This window comes from Centruroides vittatus, unplaced genomic scaffold (genome assembly GCF_030686945.1).
Source record: "Centruroides vittatus isolate TY-2023 unplaced genomic scaffold, ASM3068694v2 contig_1416, whole genome shotgun sequence".
Taxonomy (NCBI): Eukaryota; Metazoa; Arthropoda; class Arachnida; order Scorpiones; family Buthidae; genus Centruroides; species Centruroides vittatus.
Genome location: NW_027120889.1, coordinates 984988 through 1002733, shown reverse-complemented (window position 1 = coordinate 1002733; position 17746 = coordinate 984988). Strand labels below are relative to the sequence as shown.

The following is a 17746-nucleotide window of genomic DNA, read 5'->3' as shown; positions in this document are numbered from 1 at the left end:
AAAAAAAAAAACAGAAAACAAATTTAGGAATTAAATTTAATCTTTTGTAATAAAATTTATTTTAAAGAAACTCATTTTAATAACAAAAATTAATTAAAATAAATATATTAAAAATATGATAAAAGTTGCACTAACGTCTCTCTCCGTGTAGAGAATTTTACTTATATTATGTACGTGCACCTGCGACCCACCATAAATTTCGAAAATATATTTTTATTTTGGAAGTAATATTGCACTTTTTATTGCATTCGTTTTTTACTTTAAAATATATGAAAAGTTTAAGTTTACTTTTTATTTTAGTTTTCCTTTTTTTCTAGTTATCGATTCTTAAAAAGGTGTCATTCATTCTTAATCTGAAATTTGATCGTGCCCTTTCTACGAGCGAAAATTTAATTAAATAGAATTTAATAATTTTTGCAAAATTTTTAGTGTTTTGAAAATATGATTGATTATATTATAAATATTTGCTCCTTTCGTAAATTCAATAATTTTTTTCTTTTTTTAGAATTTTGTTATTCAGGAATCATCTCGTTTACATATATTAAAAACGTTTTCGATATATCTTTTTAATAAAATCTATACTTTAAAATTTTACGCAAGGATACTTTGGAAAATTTTCCTGTTACAGATACCAATTTTTTAGGGGCACGTCTTAGCATATTCCTGTCAATCAACGTTTTAAAATTCAAGTGTGGTGCAACGTTTTTGTACATTTTTCAGAGTTGTGTTAAAGAGACAGAGAGAGAGAGAGAGAGAGAGAGAGAGAGAGCAGGAGAAGAAGAGGAGGAGGAGGAAGAAAAAGAAGAAGAAGAGGAGGAGGAGGAAGAGGAGGGAGGGAAAAAATAATAAAGAATAAAAGCAAAGAAACGAGAAACTGTCAAAATTTGGGGCTTTTCATTACAGGAAAACGATTAGCCAAGTAGCAAGAAAAGAAAAAGAATGTGCAGGGGCGATTAAACAAGGAGAGTGTCTAGTGCTATGATAAAGCTAAGAATGTCTCACCATTAAACGCTATCTCTCTCCGACCAGAGATGACTTCACGTGACTTAACGGGACACTAAAATGCGATCACGTGACCACGTGTCGCTCGGAGATAGTGTTAGAGTCCTAAAAGGAGGACGAAGAGGATAGAAGAAAAGAAAGATAATTTATTGCCGGATATATATATGTTTGTGTGTGTGTGTGTGTATTTTATTTTTACTCCAGCAATTCTAGTTTATAATAATTATATTTTAAAAATCAAAAATAATTATAATTTACTCTTAATAATTAATTTTATTGCTTTGGTTATTTGTAAGGAGGTTTTTCTAAGATAAGAAAAAAAAATTTAATTTCTTTAAGTTTAGACAGCGCTTTCTTTTTTGTTTAATAAAAGTTTGTTCTGGAAGGTTTCTGTAAAAGAATGTTCAAACTGTAGAACTTTTTCTGATAAAGGCTATCTCACAAAATTAAAAATCAGTGAAAGTTCATTTCGCTCTTATCAATTTTGTGTGCATTTTATATTAGAAATTCTTCATTATTTAATCGTGTCTTGGATCCTCTTTATATCTAGATGCGTTATAGGCGCTACGTTTACTGATATATATACATATATACGGTATTACCTGTGTAAACCGGACTCGTACTGAACAGTACATTTTTTCCGTTTTAAGCAGGTATTTTTTAAATATAGAAAATCGCTTCGTTCCGATGAATTTTTCCCGTTTAGGCAGGTTTCCGTTTTGGGCAGGTTTTACCATACATAAAGATTTTTATCTACTTGTTAGAAAAACTATTAAATTTAATAAAATCTTCGTAACTAAATCTATTATTACGTTACGAAACACTACGATAATTAATAACATTAACAATGCTTAAAATTATTTAATTGTAATTAATTTTATTATTATTAATTATTTATATTTCTTTGTATTTCTTATATATTTTAAAAATTACATTCGTAATTTTTTTTAATCAAATTTTAAGTAAAGGAAAATAATAACTAACCTGTATAACAATGGGCATGGGAGCTCCAATCCCATCAACAGACAAGGCAACATGAAAGGATTGAGTTCTCGCCATGGCTACAGTGACGTAAGTGGAATGGTTAGATTGAAACACAGTCCAGTCTTCTCCTGGGAGATCCCCATAGGCTATTTCTCCTGCTCTCGTCAGTCTTAACAGCTGTGACTTGGGATTTAGTTGGCAATCTCGTAGGGCTAAGTTTGTGTGAACGTATAGCGGAAATCCTGCACGATAACATAATCCCTGACGTCAGACTCTGACATACACATCAGTGACAAATCACATGAGTATAGATAATTGCAAAATAATACTGAAGATCATTTCTATAAACTTCGTGTATCATCCAACTCAATAATTATCGCTCGTAAAGATTTATACCTAAATTATCTGTTTATCAATTATATCTAGACATATTTTAATAGCTAAATATTTAAATATTAATGGTAAATTAACATTTTACTAAATATATTACTTTAAACATTATTAACGGTGAGTTAAAGAACGTATTTTCTAGTTAAATGCCACTTCTCCTCAACGCTTGGTTATATTACAGTAAAGCAACCTTTACAGGAGCAGTGCTGTTTGTATAATACAACGTAGTATAAAGTTTTCAGCGCTTATTTTCGAATTAAATTTGTAAATAATTAGAGTTATTACTTTAAAGAAAGTATATATAAAAATCAAATATAAAAATTCTTATGTATGATTATTATTTTAAATATTTTTAGCATTTAAATTCAGTTTTATGAACAAATAAAAGAATGCTCATTTAACTGAAATTACAGCAAGAAAAATAACAATAAAAATAAATAATAAATATTATTTAAAATTTCATCGTACGAATAATTCTCATTTATACTTATTAAAATTAAAAATAAATTCCGATTATCTTAAGTAGAACGTTCATAAATAATTCATTAAAATTTAAGATCGTTTCCTAATTTATTTTTATTTTTTTTCTTTCTTCTAAATCTTATCCTTTGATAATTTACCGTAATTTATAGCTTTACTTAATTATTAAAAACTACAGAATCATTAATTATTTTAAATTATATTTACTTAGATAACAAGTAATTGCCATTTATATCGGTTCTCTTTTATGTAAATTTTAGGCGAGAATAATCGAATTTTTTAACGTATAAAATAGGATAAAAATGCGATATATATATTTGTATGATGAGGGATAAAGTATAAATCATGATTTAATCCCTTTTTCGTAGATAACGTAAGCATTCAACTAATTTAGAATATAACAGAATCCTTTCTAGATACCAGGAAAGTTATATTGAATCCATATATCCAGTGAGAAAAGAAGGAAAAAAAGCAGAATTCATGCATTCGATGATGAGATCAATATAACAAGATTAATGCTGAAAGGAAACCTTACCTTTCAGTTGCGATCCAACCAAACTGTCCTCGCTACTCTTCATAAATCCAACAATTCCAACGTTATATTCTCTGCAATATTTATCCAAAAGTTCCCTGTTCCATTTATTCATATTTAAATATTTTTCTAGATTTTCAAAAACAATTACTGCAAATTTTCCTTTATCTAAATTGGTTAAAAGCGGTAAACTCTTTGCGGCAATTTCCATTTTAAATCTAAAATTAAAGAAGATAAAAGAATAAGTAAAATTAATTAAAGATGCATTTCTATTACTGTATCTAATTAGTGAGAAGCTTCGAATTTTATCTATTAGGATATGCTATTAAATAATTAGAATAATGGAATGATCAAAGCGTGTGTGCGACTAAACAACATCAGAGGCGAGTTACAGATAATTCGACAAATTGAGTTATGCTTAAAAAGTTAAAAGTTTTGTAACAATTTTATAAAATTTTTAATAGATACCGCTGTAGAAAATTTCTTTATTATTGTTGAATTTATTTTTATTTTAATTTTAAAAATTAAGAATAAAATTTAACTTAATTATGTCTAAAATATAAAATGAAAATTATATTTCTGAAACAAAAGTTAAATTATTTGTATTTAAAATAACTTAAAAAGATTCAGGAAAGAGAAATTAAATGAAAAAAAAAAATTCTAGAACATTGGTGGTCCTCTGCGTAACATAACTAAATCAAGAATATAAGAATTAAAGCTGATTGGTTAGGAATTGTATTTGTATTAGCGACGATTGGATGAAAATATCGAGTAGGCGTGGTTATGTTTATTTTTAAATTTTTCCTAAGCTTTTTAACCAATCATCTTAAACTTTTATTAAAACGTATATTCTATGCTCGTTATCTAACGTATATAACAGGGGACGATACATGTTTACAGGCAAATTTTAACTGTTTTCTGTAACATTTTCAAGATTATTATATTTATTTACAGTTTATATAATATACAAATAGCTTAAATTTTTAATATAATTCCGTTTTTAAGATACAAAATTAAGCAATTTATTTTTTGCAAGCTAAATTTAATTATAATTCTTTATATAAATTATTATATATAAATATTTAATTTTAAAATAAATTTCTTATCGTAAAAACATAAAAAAGACACATCTAAACTAAATTTCTGGCGTATGAAAGAAAGAATTAAATTGATTTGATACAATTTACTTCATTCAGAAAAAGAAAATTTTATATTTTTAATTCAATATATAACAGCTTAGAGAAACAAAAGTTATTTAATTTATAACATAAAATATTGAAGAAAACTGTAAATATATATTTATTTTATTTTAAAATATTATATTACACAGTGCAATATCTAATAACTTAATATCTCTTCTAGAGTGGATGGCATTCTTGTAATGAAAAAAAAAGGGAAAGAGGGGATAAAATGGAAAAACAAGTGTATAAGAATCACAGAAATACTCTAAAATATATTCCATTTTATAGAAATATGACTAAGGTATTTAAATAGAATTGAATAGTGGAAGAGGAGCAATTTATCAAAGAGAGAGAGAGAGAGAGAGAGAGAGCCTTGGTTCAATGTTATTCACTCTGAGACGAATCTCTTCAACATGGCAGTACATTCAGTCAACGGTATCATTTATTTCTAAAATATTAAATCTACCAGGAATATTTTAATGTCTTTTTCTCAGTGGAAAAAACTGAGGAGACAAGCAACGTTCTGGAGAATTCCCCCCTCTGAAAATCGACTATATTCGATAGAAAAAGTTAAAAGAAAAAAAAAAGAAAGGGAGAGAAGTGTATGTGTGTATGTGTGGAATGACATAGAATTCCACTTTCATCTCCTTAACAGATCTTCCTTTTAAGCTGTTATGTATAGCAAAGTTTAGAGTCTATGCATCGAGAATTATTGTTGTATGTCTCCTGTTTTAGAGGGAGAAGAAGTAAAGGAGGAAACAGCATTCTCGTTCTAAGAGGTCACGTCTGGAAGGTCAAGAAGACTTTTTTTATAGAACGAAACTATGACTGACGACTGCTTAAAAGTTGAAATGATTTTATCTAATATATCATTTTTCAAAGTAAAAAATTCTTTTCTTTTTTCTCTTTAATCTATAAACTGATTCTTCTTAGATTTCAGCTGTTTAAAATGATTTTATTGAATTAAATTTATTATAAAAATATTAATTTAAACTGGTTAAATCGTTGTCCATTTACGCAATTTTTAGTAAACCGTTTTAATTTTCCTATTTTAAGTAAATAATTTATTAAAATTTATTCACATAATTTATAATAAATTATTTAAATTAATATAATTTAAATATTTATATTATGAACTACATAATTAAGCTTATTTTATTGATTTTTAGATGCATTTTTCATTTATTTAAAAAAGAAATTGCATTTTATTGAACTGAAATGTCCTTTCTACGTCTTCGCCAGAAAGAAATTCTTCATTGGGATGCAATGTGGAACAATTGTAGGCCTATAAATTACCTGAATCGTCCGTCTCACTGCCTGTCTGTCTTCCTTAATCTCGAGGACGGTGTTAGATAGATAAAAGTCGAGATTAGATATGGAAAAATTAGGAGTAAGAGGCCTCGTTTAACTATACACGAACTTCCAGTCTAGACCGGAATTCACATGATTTCAATTTAAAAATTTTATCTACAACACAGTTAAACAGATGCACTGTTATCAGGTAAAGTATGATATACAGGGGCAAGACACTATTTTGCTTGTTTATAATTTATTTATTCTTTTTATCTCTTGCATCTCTCTCGTCCATCAAAATACACGAGAATCCTGTTAGTTAATTATATTTTAAAGGCTAAATAAAAATTAAAAAATTTTAATAATATAAAGCCAGATAGGAAGGAAATTCACTTACCTAATCCTACTTGCTTCCAATATTTCGCAGATTTGCCTTCCTAGTTGAGAATATTGAGTTTCAACAAAGACCAATACTCGAGGATCCAGTTTCAAATTAGCGTTAGCTAATCCTATATGAGCAGGAGGAACACCGTTTTCTGATTCTGGATTGGAATGGCATTTGAAAGGTGCAGTTCTCATCCCAGTTTTCATGCTGAAACAAAGGAAAAAGTATATACAGCACGTGATAACATCATTACCTTCTCCTCCTCACTTCAAAGGTTGGAAGAGGAGGAAGAGAAAAAAAGAAAATCTTATCATCATCAATTATTTATTTTAGTTTGGGATTTTGTCTCCAAGGTTTTTAATTCGGAAAAGTTTCCAAAGATTAGTTTAAAAATCAATCTAATCATTGTTAGGGATCGGGTCCTTTATTCGTGTACAATGAAGTGTAAAATCAATTTTCGGAAATTATACGATTCTTACTCGAAAAGTAATTTGGATTTTTCTATCTGATAGGAAGCGGGATAAGGGAGATCCATTATTGATACCAATCTGATATCCTGCTTAGATCAAAAGGATACCACTTCACTCTTACGAGTTAATAACTGATAAAAGGAGGAGGGAGCATCTGCTCTCGATAAAAGTACCTTTATCCTTAATATTTTCATTAGAGAATGTGGAAAAAAAGGGGTTCCTACCTGTTGGATTCGATCTCCGAATTCATTTTCCTGACACATTACCATCCATTGATATCATTTATTTCCTCCATTCTTATATAAATCTTAAGAGAAATCTACAGTTTTATTGCTTCTTTTTCCCCGATGATTTATATTATATTTTTCTATATGCATACATAAATTAGCAGGTAAATTATTTATCTGTCTTGTCTAGTGTGCGTTAAAGATATCACGTGATATGTTACGCACATAGATTATATACAGAAGTACTCGTTTCTCATAATTGTCTTTGGATACAGATAATTGTATCGGTGTTATGCCTATAAATCTGTTGTTTATGCCACGAATACAGAAGTCAGCCCCGATATAACACCCCCATTTGTTCAGAACTAAGCGAGGTTGGCGTTACATCGGGGGCGCTAAAACGGGTGTCGAATTTATCTGTCATTTATGCAACGAAGAAAAGGATAACGTGCATAAAATTTTATTTCTAGGATATTTAGTGACTGTTTTTTTTAAGATAATTTACACCTATATCTTGATTAAATTTATAACAGAAAACGATAGAGAATATTTTGTTTACAGCAGAGCAAGAGAAGGTGAATTAGTTAACTGAATGAGTAAATTTACACAAACAGAAATGAAGTAAATTACATTAAGAAGTCAAACATTAATTAAAAATTTCCAACCCTTAAGAGACGTTCAATTACTTAATTTTTTTTTTAAATAAATGAATATTCAGAAACAGAATTTATCTTTGATGAAAGAAAAAGAAAAAAAGGAATGTAAGGAACAGGAGAATATTCCTAACTTTCACATCTAAGAAGGAAGTGGAAGGCAAGGAAAAACGAGATGACAGCACTGACAGGTGACAATCGAACTGTGAGATAAGCGTGTTCAACTTATATAGGCACCTGATGACATCTGTCTTATCTACAGCTCTGGAGATGTCACAGCATCAGAGATCATCCATCATCATTCGATAGCATACTTTCTCTGGAAATTTCTCATTACGTGTAAGTTGCAAATCCAAATAATAATAATAAAAAGCTGATAAACTAAAAAATAAATGAAATTCTTTCACCATTCCCTCTCTAATTATGCTCAAGATAATGATAATTAAAATGTCTTTAATGTTAAGTAGCGGCGATTAGATGTTATAATCAAATGCTCACAGAGGCGTAAGATTTTGCTGTGGGGGTGATCTGGGAGGATGATGTGGAGAATGCTGTAGGGATAATCTGGAGGATGCTGTGGGGATAATCTGGGAGGATGATGTAAAAATACAATGAGAATGAAGAAAAATTAAGTGTACCTAAAGTACCATTTATTTAATTATTTATAATTTTTTAAGTTTAAGTTTATTCCTAATCATCCGGAAGGGATCCAGCACCCGAATCACTCCCATAACTACGCTACAGGATGTTCATACCTCTTTATAACATTATAACGAGGTTTTGTTAGCTAATTATATCAATATAATAAATTTAATTTTTTTAAAATAAAGTTTAAAACGTTAATTACTTAAGATTATAAAGGGGAATGGCATTGACTTACCTGTGTAACTGAAACCTGGAGATATAATAGGAGAAGACAAAGAGGGAAACAACGCTGAGAGCAACTACTAATAACAAACATTTCCTGATACTTGAACGGTTGGCACAGCAATAGCGGCACCAATTTCCACTACTTTCCACTATCATTACGGGTCTATCTGGCCTTCCATTACCTGCACACGTATCCTGCTTTGATACGACCGCTGAGACGATTTTCCATTCCTTGCTTAATGAAAATGTGATGCACTCCGCACAACACTGGAAACAACAGAAAAGGCAAGAGATTCATTTTATTATTCGCATCTTCAAGCTAAATATATTAAATTATGAGAGACATTCTTTCATTTTTTATCTATGCCTGTGTACATATTTAAAATGCTTTCTGTAATGCATTCTTATTCTACTTTCCTTATCTTATTGTGACTTAATGAAGGGATGATGAAAAATTATTGGTTTCTATATTGCACTTGATGCGCATCATTTATTTAATTGTTTATTAATTTTATGGAAGGATTTTTCTTAATATTTGCTTATTTTCGGATATTCAAGTGAATTTTTCTTCTTTTTTTTTTCACTTTTAATCAGTGAAACGTCTTAGAATTCATACTTTTAACGTTTACTTATGCAAAGTAGCTTATTCTTAAGCGTGTAAAATTGCTAATTTAGGCGATACGTATGAGAAATTGCATATTTGTAGATAATATATATTAAAATTAACACTTTAAGGTATTTTATATGCAAGTATACAGGCTCTCGTAGTTTATATAAGCGTAAAAATACATTGGGAATGCGAAACTTCCATAGTTTTAAACGTTGTATTTGAGAAATGTCTTTGTATATATATAAATAATGTGATCGTAGGTGTTGTACATATATAATTACACATTAAACAGTATATATATATAGCTGAATGTGCAACAATATCTCTTACAAGTGTATAGAAGTGAGTGCATTATGTACAAGTGTGTGTGAGTGTATGTGTATTTTATAAATTCATCTTAATTTCAAAAAATAAAATAAAAATTTAACACTGGAAAGAAGAAGAGGATAAAAATGTGAAGGAGTAAAATATCATGGAGTGATGAGATAAATGTAATTTTAATAAATTCAAGAGATATCTCGTGAGAGAAGCAAGATCCTTCAAAGTCAATCATTTAACTAATTTACAAGATTAGATCAACTTTCTCTTACGGAATTAATTAGATAGATGTAAACACTTTTAGTAATTGTTCCAATAAGTTTCTTTTTTTTTCCCCCTACTTTTTTTCCAACATTGAAGACGTTTCTTTGTTTACATGCTTAATTTCATTTAAGAAAAAGAAGGAAGAGGTTTAATTAAAATTGCGTGTTGATTGAATATATAAGATTGGTTTTAGAATTTTATTTAATTTATTTTAAGTAATTTTTATATAATTTTTCATTTAAAAACTGCTATTTTAAGTATTTTTTTAAATGTAAAACATTATTAATTTTATAGGTGGACATTATTAACGATTTCTTAAGGAAGACTGCTTGTGTTTCTCATCACTACCTATTCCTGTTTATTCCTGTTCCTAATGTTTCCTACCGCTACTTATCCTACTGCTTATGTTTTCTATCCCTGCTGCTCGTTTCCTACTACAGCATGTTCCTACTGTTTGTTTCCCATCGCCACTTATTCTTGCTCCTGTTTATTCCTGCTGCTTATGTTTTTTTTCTATGGAAGTGGGTGAAAAATTATCTAAAATAGCTAAGTATTTTAAAAATCATTTTAAGAATCTGAAATTATAAAAAAACAACAAAAAATTAGTTAAAAAAAGCTAAAATAAAGTTAAAAATTTATTCAAAAATCAGAAAAAATTTTAATATTAATTAAAGCATTAATTTTCTAAAAATTATCGAGGGGAAAAGAATTAAATTTTCCTTCAATTCGCCTTAAAAAAATAATAATAATAATTTTAATAAAATAAATATTAATAATGGATGTTTTAACTTTAAATATAAATTAATTTATCAAATAAATATAGAGTTTAAAATATTAAAATTTTAAATCTCGCACGATTAAATTCAATCATAAATTTATCAAAGATTGCAGGAGCTACCAAGCAGATGATACGCTGTGGAAAGGATGAAAGGAAGCTGAATTTTACATTTTAGAGAATTTTCTGTGATGAGAAAATGAGAAAATCTTTGCTAACGAATAAATTAAAAACAGTATATATATATATATATATATATTTAAAGGTGCTCCATAATAGTTAGATTAGTCGAGTTGAAAGAGGATGTAGATTAATCCTGTTTTGTAATTTGTGAAAAGTTTAGCTGATTAGTAGTCAAGAATAGCTTCTTAATTTACTAATTATATATGATAAGACGCATTAAATTGTTAGAATTTACACTTTTAAAAGGATTTTAAATTTCTATATAAAATTATATTATTTTCTCCTCTTCGTTTTGTTAACTTCGCTCTTTTTGTCTACTTTACTTTAACATTGAATCTCTATCAACTTTTTCTTTTTTACCCTCCTTAAATTAATCCTAATTTCGCCCTCATTTTGTTAACCTAAACATGACCTACTCATTTTGTCACCCCCATAATCTTAATCTTTCCCTCATTTTGTCATTCAAACACCTGACCTCCTCCACATTTCGTCATCCCTTAATCTTAATTTCTCCCTCATCTTTTAAACCTAAACACTTTCCCTCTTCCTCATTTTGTTCTTTCAATTTTGCTATTTCTATCCAAAATGATAAAAAATATTGAAATGAAGCACGAATTAACTTAAAATTTAAAAAAATATAAAGTAGAATTTCCTAATTTTAGACGTCATTAATTATAGTAGACACCGTAATAAACACTGTCGTATCTGTTCATCAATACATGACACTTCACTAACCATTCTCTTTACGGTTATAGGGTATTATATCGACGAGCAGATCTGCATCTTGTTACAGTTGCGAGCGTAACACTTTCATAAAACTCGAGTCAACGTCACCGTGATCAGAAGTTACGAGTTTATTCTATTTACGGGTGTAGAAGAATGGTTAATAACACGGTAACATTGACTGGTGTGAGATATTGAGCAGAACTTGTCGCGGTTTTCAATTGCCAAGCTTTTCCATACAGTCATTGTTACTATATTAAGGAGCATAATAATCATATTTTTCTTCACAGCTGCAAAGAAAATTGATAATAAATGGTTACTTTTGGTGAACAGATCACGTTCTACATACGTGACACTTTATACATGTATATGCTAAGGTAGTAGGGTGGAAAACTGCGGATGAGGACACTACTATGTTTACAAGAATACAATGCTATACAATAGATAAAATAATTACATCACATATAAATTCATAACCAAAACTGATCTTTATATTTATACAGTAAAATGTTGTTGTAATTTAATAGTCCATTAGTGCAGCAAGTAACAATATCTCGGTGGTACTGCAAGTAGCTAACAGTAATAATCATTAGTGCTGTGAAGTAATAATAATAATAATAATAATAATAATACTATTAGTTCTACAAATAACTGCAAGTGATGAATATACTATTTGCTTCTGCAAATAATGGGTAGTCTGTTAGTTACTGTTATAGAATGACTAACAGTAATATACTGGATTGTAGAAGTAACACATTGTATCACAGTCCTAGTAACATAATGGGATACAGTCTGCTCCTGTTACAGTCCTAGTAACATAGTCTGAATCCCATTATGTTACTAGGACCTGTAACATGTATCCTGTTATTATTTGTAAGACTAGTACCAGTATATGTAGTTTTAAGAGTAACAGTAATTATTTCTATTGCTGTTATGACTCTCTACAGTTCATTAATGTTGCATCTGACAGATGTAACAATAATAATTTGCAACGACAGTAATATTTTTCAAAAAAATAAGATTCATACGCTACAAGCATCGGTTAGATTCTGCAATTCCGCAACTAATACTAATACTTTTATGTCTTCAAATAACAGTAATAGCGGTTACAGTTACAATAATAATAATAGTTCTATTGCTGCAAATAACAGTAACAATCGGTATTGTTAAAAGTAATAAGGCAATATGTATAGGGAAAAAAACAAGTACTAATCGATATATATAAAAGGAAAATCATTGCGTGAACGCTTAAAAGGATTAATTTTCTAAATGGAATTCGAATTTCTCACATGACACGTATGGCAAATTTGGCATGCCACGTCACAAAGGATCGAAAATAATAATATAAATTTATAGTCTACCGATGTAAACTTAGACAATAATTCTGAAAAGTGAAAATAAAGTTCTACTGTTACAGTAAACTAAGGTAATTTAAGAAGCAAATAGAATAAATATTGGGGAGTTAGAAAATAATAAAAATTATAAATAAGAAAATAAAATATATTAACAATCGTAAAGAAGAGAAAATTATAAATAAAAGAAGAATGGAAAGCAAACAACGAGAATATAATGAAGAGGAGAGGGGAAATATTGAAAGTCTGAAAAGAATAATGAGAGAGAATGGAGGAAAAACAGAATGCGATAGAGTTACAATGAGAAAATGAAAACATTAAAAAAGAAACAAACCGGTAATGATAAAATAAATGAATAAATAAGAACAAATGTAAAATGATATCTTGTTTATGATTTCTAAACACGAATTGACGCATCAGAAGAGGAAGAAGAAGAGAGAGAAGGACGTAAAAAGGGAAAGATAAAGATGAGAGAAAGAAAATGAAAGATCACTTTCGGTTTTTCTCTCGTTAAGAGAAAAGGAGAGCAATGGATAAATAGAAAATGAGATTTTTATGTAGAAACAGAAAAAACTAGAACGAATGAGCAATATATATATATAAGAGATACAAGAGAGACAAGTGAGAAAAAAATCCAGCAACGAGTTGTTTGACTTTCCCGGCAACATTTGGTAGCGTCATCTGTTACGATATTTTATTTTTAAAAACATTTTATATTTCTGATTATAAAATGGCAAAAATAAGCTTAATTTTGAGGGTAGGGACGAGTTGTATAAAAAAAAAAAAATTATAAATGCGAATAACGAATAAAATCGTCATTAAGTCCGACTCTACTAGAGATACGACACACGATCCTCTTTATCTTCCCTTCCCCTCGATCTTTAAGCACCGAAATTTAACAGCATCAATACAAACCTTACTGCAAAATTTCAGAAATTTTCGGAAAAAAGCAAGCGAGTTATTAAGCTTCAAGGAGGGTGAACGAAATCACACAAGAAACCCGAATTTTTTTTCCATTTCTCGACGTTTCGAGGTATCTTGAATCTAAAAATGTAAAAACCCTGAGGGTCATTTTTTGACCCATCGCCATACTTTCCCTCTGTTATATATACATATATGTGCAAAAGAACTGGAAAGGTAAAAATATGGATAGATAGAGAGATAGAATATAGAGACATGTAGATACATATAAACATATAGAGACAGAGATGGAAGAAAGAGAGAAAGTGATAGAAAAAATAGAGAGGAAGAGCAAACTAGAATAAAAAGAAAAGAAGTAAAAAATCAAGAAATAGAGGGAAAAAAACAAAGTATAGGAAACGTTTTCGTAGTTACTAAACAAATATAAATGTAAAAAATCATCACTTGAGTGATGGAGAAGCAGGTAAAGTAGACGTGAAAATCCGACGTTTCTCTACACAATCATGAAAAACGTCAATAAATATATATATATATAAAACCTATTCTCAAATTAAAAATCAGAATTATTGATGATTCTATTTGAAGTTTCCTTAAACATAAAAAAAGAAATCAAGGATTTAAAAATTTTTTTAATTGTTTCAATTATTCCAGATTAGCACAACTTACGAGGAGCAATTTTCAATGAAGAGTTTTTTAAAAACTGTAAAAATATTTTATTAAAATATATATATATATATATGTATATTAGAACGATCAAAATTAAAATTTCAATAATAAAAATCGCATGGAATATTTAAATAAAAATTCTACTTTAAAATTGCAGGAATTGAAGAAGAAGGAGAAAACTGCTCGAAAAATTAAAAAAAAAAAAATTATTCGCGAGTTTAAATTTTCTCAAGAATTTATTAAAAGGTGCTGTTTAGATAAAGAGAAGAGAGGGGGAAGAGTATGAAATGTTTGAAAATTAATCTTGTAATTTCTTTTTTATTTCTCGATAAATTTTCTTTGATTAAAAATTGTAGAAGAATGTAAACTCGATCGAAAGTAACTTATCAGAATTGCAAGGGTAATAACATAAAATGAAAGGTGGAAAAAATGTAAATACTTCAAAGTTAATACACTCATTGATGAAAAAAGAAAAGAAAAAAAGGTATACATAAAGAAGGAAACGTTAAATCCAATGAAATTTTATCAGTGAGAGCGTAATTACTACGGTACTAAATGGTTACAATATAGAAAATTTCATGCTCGACCATAAAAGGAACTTTTGTAGGATCTCCTCTTGCCTGATACATACAGTGATACAGTCGGGTAAGAAGGTATACAGGTATACGGGTAACAAGATTTGACCATGGATGTTGCAACAGTGGAAGGCCAAGAAAATGTGGCACATTCTGGAAAAACGTACCTCCGTGCAGCCGAGTATTATCTCGTTGGAGAATGGCTGTTTACAATTCTACCAAAGCAACGAGTTAGGGTGTAGGTCTTCCCGAACGTACTGTATCTCGTAACACTAGTAGGAATGACCAATTATCGTACGAGATGGTCATCACGCTAGCTGTAAGGTTCAACTGTAAAAGCTATTGAAGCGCTTACCAGGGATACTCCATGCTTCAACTTTTTACACGCGCTTCTACTCAAAAGGGAGAATTGAATGTGGCTTCTCTGCATAAACGTGCGCGCTAGAGCAGTTCAACTGTGTAAAAAATGCAGGGAGGAATTTTAGTTTGTTTCAAAAGAATAAACTATACTTGTGTGATTCCGCGAGGCTATTCAGAGAATGCAAATGATGCAAATGGATTGCACATTGAACAAATGTTGTGAATAAAAACCTTTTGCGTGTTTTCATTTTGTGTTTCTTCTTCTTCATGCGCCATTTTTTCACCTACTGGTAAAAATTCGAACTAAATATTTTTTTTTTGCATTTTCCTTTTTCCCATGGTCCATATAACATATATACCGAGTTTCATCAAAATAAGTCCACGAGAACGGGCTATAGACATGTCTGAATAGGGCAACTTTAATTATAACCACCCTGTATAACAATTTAGCCGACTTAAAGACATTTAAATGAGAAAAATTCCTACAATAAAAAGCGAGACAGAACAAATTTGATAAGTTCGATCATTATGGAAACAGATATTATAGAATATATATATATATATATAATATTAAAATTTTAGAAAGAGGGAAGGGAATAAAAAAAAAACCTATAAAAAGTAAAAGCAATAACTTTATAGCAGAAATTCTCATCACTAATTTGAATCGGAGCAGAAACTCGTCAAGAAATAAACTTTTCTTTACGCTTTCCTGCCCAACTTTGCATCTTCAGATGCCAATAAGATCGTCGAAGCGAGAGAAATTGTCCGTTGCTATGGTAACAGCTTCACTGTTTCAATAATTTATTTTCTCGACAACGTTCTAAAGTCTCCTAAACAGGCAATACTTTGAATTTTTTTAATATATATACATATATATGTATATATGTACTTATACATATAATTTAAATTTGAAGATAAAAATTGAAATAAACAATGTTTACAGCTTTAAGAGATTCATTTATTAATATTTTATCATGGTGATAAAACGTAAAATTTGTAATATTTCATGATATTTTTGTAAAAAAACAATATTTTTCAAATTTATGTAAAAATCATATAGTAAATCCCTACCGTAGAGAATTGAAGAAATTCACTTTGTAATGGATGAAGAAGAGTGGAAAGAGACAGAAATATCACACAGCAGCACGTGTCTGTGTGTTGTGTGTTATATCCGTATTATATTCCAACGAATAGGAGCAGAATATAACCTATAACATACAGAACACATTTCTTGTGTTAAGTATTGTACGCTTGTGTGCGTTTTAAGTGTCTCTGGTGTGTGCCTAAGAATATATGTTGTTTATTTGTTATTACCTCCACGTTGTATGCCTGTATGTCGCGTGGTATATGTTATAAATCTACGTATTATATGTATTTATCTAGTATTAAAGTTATGTTCAAGATATGCGTACGTATACTCATATTATGTATGTAAATACGGGTTTTGTCATCTATGAAATATTTTTAAAGCTTCATTTAATAATAATAATTTTTGGTTTTCAGGAATTTTTAGATTTAAAAATATAAAAATAAACTTCTACATATAATCGATCTACAGAAAAATATTAATTTTTTTTTTAACTACACGTGGTACACACCACATGGTATTGATTTAAATTCAAAAATCGTGTGACGTCTCCAATGCAGAGCACCAATAGCAGTTTAGTGTGTTCGGGGGGAGAGTAGTTTTGTAAATTAACCTGTTTCTCTCCATCCTCTTATTGAAATTACGATAGAAATTAAAGAAAAAAAGAACAATGGCTGTACCACCTGCGGATGACGCTATCCGGGTCATTTGCAAGTCCATGAGCTAATTTTGTACGAAGGAATAGGATGCCAAGGAAAAGGATGGGGGACGATAAAAAAAAATGGGGGATGGTCGAAAGACTGATATAAAATCTCTACCCTTCAAACGCTCTTTGGTAAATTGTGAGTTAGCTTTGAAAAAATCGATAAGGAAGCTGCCATAGTCTGATTATTGTATGATTTATTTGTTGAATTAATTAGATAAGGAGTCGAAGAAAAGTCATTTGAATCGTTTTAATTATTATCTCTTTCTTGTATTTTTAATAAGTATTTTTTTTAACGCGTAATGATTTGTATTTTTTTGTGAATTTGTAACGGTTCTAATTTGAATTCTTGTACATTACAATTAGCCTTGTTTGTAATGCCATTCGGTTCGGGCCTCACACTTGCATGAGCCTCAAAAACATTTATTTCATTGTATTTCTTGTGTATCTTTATGTTTACCCTACACACAATACACAATTAATACAAAAATAATGAACTGTAATGTACAAAAATTCAAATTATAACCATCATGACATGTTTTCTTTTCTTGAAACTGCGTACACGACAGAAGGCATACTGTGCATTGTGTTTGTAGAATAAAATACATATTATAAATATTAAATTAGTACAAATATGTTATATTTTACTAGTGTAATATGAATTTGTAACATAAGTACGAACAGTATAAACACTTAAGTTACATCATATAATTGTGTAAGTGTACATACGTTGTACAACTGT

At 29.2% G+C, this 17746-nt stretch overlaps 1 protein-coding gene across 2 annotated transcripts in view; it reads right to left on the bottom strand.

Annotated features, from left to right (window-relative positions):
- LOC136968200 (bifunctional heparan sulfate N-deacetylase/N-sulfotransferase-like) overlaps positions 1-17746 on the bottom strand; it is a 108598-nt gene that overhangs the window by 25297 nt on the left and 65555 nt on the right. For both annotated transcript variants that reach the window (XM_067262173.1, XM_067262175.1), the window contains 4 exons: positions 8478-8734; positions 6260-6454; positions 3392-3606; positions 1987-2228 (listed from right to left, as the gene is read on the bottom strand). In XM_067262173.1, coding sequence (XP_067118274.1) covers positions 1987-2228; positions 3392-3606; positions 6260-6454; positions 8478-8623 — 798 coding nt within the window. In that variant the 5' untranslated portion in view covers positions 8624-8734. The remainder of the gene's footprint in view (positions 1-1986; positions 2229-3391; positions 3607-6259; positions 6455-8477; positions 8735-17746) is intronic.